Source organism: Juglans regia, chromosome 6 (assembly GCF_001411555.2).
Source record: "Juglans regia cultivar Chandler chromosome 6, Walnut 2.0, whole genome shotgun sequence".
Taxonomy (NCBI): Eukaryota; Viridiplantae; Streptophyta; class Magnoliopsida; order Fagales; family Juglandaceae; genus Juglans; species Juglans regia.
Window position 1 is genome coordinate 14,372,408 of NC_049906.1, and position 5,483 is coordinate 14,377,890.

Genomic DNA, 5,483 nt, shown 5'->3' on the forward strand with positions numbered 1-5,483 from the left:
CATATATGTCTAACTTGATTTCTGTTAATATGCTTCTATTAATAATTTCTTAAATGTTTTTATTTGAACTATAAGCCTAAAAGATTTATAGAAATCGCGACTATTAAACGATACAATTTATATAAATATACTAAATTCGTACAAACTTTGATAATCTCATATTTATTATTTTATAATATAAAAGGAAATCATATGTGGGTTGTTTGAATCTTTGAAAATATAATAATCAATATATCTATATATAAACTATAGATTATTAATTAAATTTTTTATAAATTAAATTATAAAATATAATATAAATAATTTATTTTATCAAAATTATTCGACTCTAGAAAAAGCAAGAACTCCCTTGAAATTATCAAAGGAAGTTAGTTACAATCTACGAAACTACTAGGTGAATCACTTGTGTCCTGCTCCAATTATTGTCAAATGAATGAAATCTTATAAATAAAAGATGAAATTATGAAAAGGGAAAAAGTTCCCAATTACTATCAAATATCTTCCCTCTATATAAAGAAGGCAGAGTGGGAGCAAGAGAGTAGGCGACAGGGGTGAGGAGTGCGATCAATCGATTGATCGGAAAAATGGGTGCAGAGCTCTTGCCCAACAATAACTACAGCAACGAGGCCGGGGAGCTCAAGTTAGATGCCGATGCCGACGCTCCTCTCATCCTGGGTCTGCAACCGGCCGCCCTCGTCGATCATGTGGCCCGCGTCGACTGGTCATTGCTCGATCAAATACCGGGCGAGCGCGGTGGCTCTATTCCGGTACTCTTGATTTTGGGTTTTCTTTGGTTCCTCTCTTTTTGCTAACTTCCCATGTTAAATTTATCATTTTCTTGTATATACTGATTCTTTTGGAGTCGGGTTTTCGAGTTCGTTTGGAAGCTTCTTGTGTTCAGTGAATTTCTTGCTTTCTGACAATGCAGGCTCTGAAATACCACATTGGGCAACTCTCATTCTCTATTTTTTCGTGAATTTTGTCCTTTTTGTGCTTCTTTTTTAAAGTTGATTTAATTTTCTCCTAAACGTTTCCCCCCCGCTGTAGAAATAGTGAATTTTGTTGTTGATCAGTGTAAAATAGGGGTTACCCTGTAGTGGATCACAAGGCTATGCGCGTTTTTATAGCATAACTTGGATTCACTTTTTGTATGTACATCACCGTCAGAATTTCTTATATATGTAGTGTTTAGGTCTCAATTGAAGAGCTTGAGCACATATTGAGTGAGTTGAGAAGCCATATCCTCGCATCCCCCAATGATCTGTTGCCCATGAAGACGCTGGCCGGGGGCAGTGTTGCCAATACCATCCGGGGATTAAGTGCAGGCTTTGGAGTCTCCTGTGGAATAATAGGGGCCTATGGAGATGATGAGCAAGGTCAGTTATTTGTGAGCAACATGAGCTCTAATGGCGTCAACCTCTCGAGATTGAGGATGAAGAAAGGACACACAGGTCAGGTGAGCTTCATGTTACAAACTCTCTGAAATTGATTGTTTCCAAATCTTTTGGTTGAGCTTCTTAATGCTTGGTGCTAAAACATTCACTATGTATATTGTCTTGCACAGTGTGTTTGCCTGGTTGACGAGCTTGGTAACCGTACCATGCGGCCTTGTCTCTCCAATGCTGTGAAAGTTCAGGTGCAATTCTTCTTTGCGTGTCTATATCCATGTATATCAGGCTGTGTTTCAGTGCATGTATTTTTTAGCTATGTTTTTCACCAATTTTAAGGATTAGCTTAGGCTTCATGATGTATAAGCTATGAGCATTCAGGTGAAAGCTTCTTTACATGCATCTCTGCATATTTCTCAAGAGTGTTTATTCATATTTTCTTGCAATTTTTACGAGCTTATCAATAGGTTAACTTTTCAATCTTTATCCTCTTTCAGGCAGATGACTTGACTAGGGAGGATTTCAAGGGCTCCAAGGTTAGGCATCTTCCCCTAATATAAAAAATTCTCGATCAAATCTGCCATTAGAATTTTTCCCTTCTCTTTTGGGAATCTTTCCATATTCTTGAATTACTTGGTATTATTCTTTCCTTTACTAGTTAGATCAAATTTCTAATCCAGCTATCTGTGTGTACATACACTAAAAATTATGGTGTTTCTTGAATAGAATTAACTCCTTATGAATATAATGTAATTCATACCACAAACCAGGTCTGTATGGTTAACTTGTAGTTTCTGCAAGATAATATGTTGGTTTTAAGTTGAGGCTATCCATGGACTTAATTGCTTAATTTTTTTTGTTACAGTGGTTGTCGCTGAGATATGCAATTTTCAATTTAGAAGTTATTCTAGCAGCTATAAAGATTGCCAAACAAGAGGGTCTTTTTGTGTCTCTGGATTTGGCCAGTTTTGAGGTATATTCTCTTCTCTCTCTGTTTTTTCAAATTCTTATAGTTTGATTCAATACAGTGATTCACTGATTCTCTTCATTTTTCATTATTTGAGTTTGTAATTGCAATGTTTCAGGTGGGGTTTTTAAGACAGAAGACAATGTTTTCACCAGAAAGAATGATTGAAACAAACATTTTATTCACTGAATAGAATCACTTCATGCATGAATTGTAAACTTCCATTTCTCAAATATGATATTATGCATGTGGTGATTTGTACTCCTCATGTTCTTTTCTCCTCGACCCAATGGTGGTCCCCCATTCCCCGGCCTCAGTAGCAGAGCCAGAAGTTTATACTTTTTTTATTGTTTTGGGGAGATGGGTGGGTTTTTATATTATAATAATACTATTTTGTAATGTATGTTTTGCTACATACTGTACTACAAAAATTATATTATAAATGTAATTTGAGATAGAAAAAATATGATCAACACATCCATCAACCTAAAGATATGAACGCACATCTATATAGGGTACTGAAAGCTCACGAGTTTTAGTTAACATTTTTCACTCTTCAACCAAAAACTTAACGTAAGTATTCCCCTTCAAAGCAAATGAGAATCAGAAAGAGTTTGAAAGGGACTCAATAGAGGTTGAAGAAAAGTTGCATGTTCTAATATTTAAAATTTTTTTTTTTTGGATTTTAATTTACCAAATTTAAGTTTAAAAAAATGATTTTTCCTAGATTTTGGGCTAATTTTGAGTTTCAGTAAAAACCTAAAAAATAATTTTATTTTTATATTTTTAGAAAAAAGCTATGGGAATTACAGATCTTTTTCTGGGAAAATATTTGGGGAGCAAAGAAGATATATATACATACATTTACATATATTACTTTTTAAGAGGGACCATGGGGTAAGGGGCTTCTCAATTTTTTTTGCAGGGCCAGCTTCCCCCTCCCTCCACCCCTTCTTGCCCTTTCTTGTTTTTTCTTTGCTAAAGTTTTCTTGATCAAATGTAACCCTATACAGTCTTTACCTTTGGACAGATGGTTCGCAACTTTAAATTACCTCTTCTACAGTTACTGGAGTCTGGGAATGTAGACCTCTGCTTTGCCAATGAGGATGAAGCAACAGAATTGGTTAGGTGACTGTCATCTATTTAGTATGTTAACATGTTAAGATAATTTTTCATGAACAATAGTTAATCTTTCAGACGCTTCAGTTTTTTAGCATATCATTCTTCTCATAAAAAGTTTGAATGGTTATCTGGTTGTGTAAATTTCTCCTACAACTTTTGTAGGGGTGAACAAAATGCTGACCCTGAGAGTGCGCTTGAATTTCTGGCAAAACACTGCCAATGGGCTGTGGTGACATTAGGCCCTAATGGATGCATTGCAAAGCATGGAAAAGAGGTTAGTGAGATGCTGCTGGACAACTTTGGGGATATGAGTTCTGTATAAAAAGTTTCCTTTCTATTTTTTCATTCTAGAAGTATATTCATGTCCAGATTGTTTGCACTGGAAAATAAGGTTAGTTCGTCACATAAGCCCTTAGCTTGGTGGACGCATCATCTTGAAAATGTCTACTTTTCTGGAAATGGACAATCACAGTATTGAGAACCTCTTATACTTTCTATTTTATATCCTTGTTGTCATTCTTGCATTGGTGGACAGTTGAAGCTTTGAATGGCTCTGTTAAAGACATCCTCCTCAGAGAAGAAAATCTAAGCCCCAAATCTCTATATAATTCAACAAATAATTGATGAACGAAAAGCATAAACCTTAAATTTCTAATGCGAGATATAATGTGTGAGCCCCAAATTTCTAATGCAAGGAATTCTTCTGCACAATTCTTGTCAATGTGACAATTGCATATTGGATATTCCATTGTTATTGACATTCCTTATAAAATTTTACCATGTCAGATTGTCCGAGTCCCAGCCATTGGGGAAACGAAGGCAATTGATGCCACTGGAGCAGGCGACCTATTTGCAAGTGGGTTTTTATGTGGATTGGTAAAAGGGTTATCTCTAGAGGAATGCTGCAAAGTTGGCACATGCAGCGGCGGATCCGTTATCCGCTCTCTCGGAGGCGAGGTGGCCCCAGAGACTTGGCAATGGATGTACAAGCAGATGCAGATCAATGGGCTCCCAGTACTAGCTAGCCATAAATGAATCACACTGCTTGTTCACCCCACTGTTATCCTTTCTAATCAAGGGGTGGCTGTAGTTTCATTTTGGGGCTAGCTTCAGTACGTCTTTCAAGACTATTTCTCCCGCAAACTACTAATTATTTGGAATTTTGATTCACTAAATTAATTCAACATCATCTTCTTGTTAAAGCTTTTAAATCCGTGGCCTCTTATTCAATGTGATTAGATATATTTTTTGGATTATTTCTTGTGTATGCGCTGGACGATATATTGTAACACAATAAAAGGAATGGTTTCACACACACAGGAAAAAGATGCTCTCTTCGAGGGGAGCGCCTCCAAGAAGGGGAAGGAAAATGATGAAAAATAGAAACTAGGTTTTCATTCACGTTCAGCATAAATGTTCTCACCACTACAATGGTATTTAACTACTGACTTCAAATGTAAAAAGGCCTCAGCCTTGTACCGGATACTGAAATGTAAACAAGATTAACAATAACTCAAATAAACAAATAAAAGCAAATGGCCCAAATACATTAAGGCCCAGTCCGAAGTACTTAATAAAATAGAAGGTTAAAATTAAGGAAGCCCAAGTCTGGCCCATGAGCCGACAGCTTCGTTTGACTTAGATCTCCAGCCAAGTACACCGAAGTACTTGCATCAAGTCCCTCGATCCTCAGTTATCTAAGTCTTCAGTTCTTATGCTTTAACCCTAGCTTTCCTGCGCCTCGCCTCCTTCTTCCAATCCCGTAGCTACCGTATGCGGAGGATGCCACCCAGACCTGTTACATACCCCTCCCCTTAGAACACCTTGCCCGCAAGGTGAGGGAAGCCCTCTTTCAGCCGCGAGTAAGCCTCCCACGTTGCGTCTGCCGCCGCCTGGCCGTGCCAACGGGTAAGGAGTTCTACCACTGCATGATTCCCTACTTTTCGCATCCTTCGATTTAAAATTTCCTCTGGTTCCGGTTGAATGACACCGTGTTCATCTACTGG

The 5,483-nt window shown here is 37.3% G+C and overlaps 1 protein-coding gene across 1 annotated transcript; it reads left to right on the forward strand.

The window, feature by feature from the left end:
* The first annotated feature begins 381 nt into the window (after window positions 1-381).
* LOC109009131 (uncharacterized sugar kinase slr0537-like) lies at window positions 382-4,733 on the forward strand. The gene is made up of 8 exons (XM_018989503.2): window positions 382-767; window positions 1,193-1,456; window positions 1,565-1,636; window positions 1,886-1,924; window positions 2,254-2,361; window positions 3,386-3,483; window positions 3,640-3,751; window positions 4,264-4,733. The coding sequence occupies exons 1-8, from the start codon at window positions 585-587 to the stop codon at window positions 4,510-4,512; spliced, it is 1,125 nt and encodes a 374-aa protein (XP_018845048.1). The 5' UTR covers window positions 382-584; the 3' UTR covers window positions 4,513-4,733.
* Window positions 4,734-5,483: the final 750 nt, after the last annotated feature.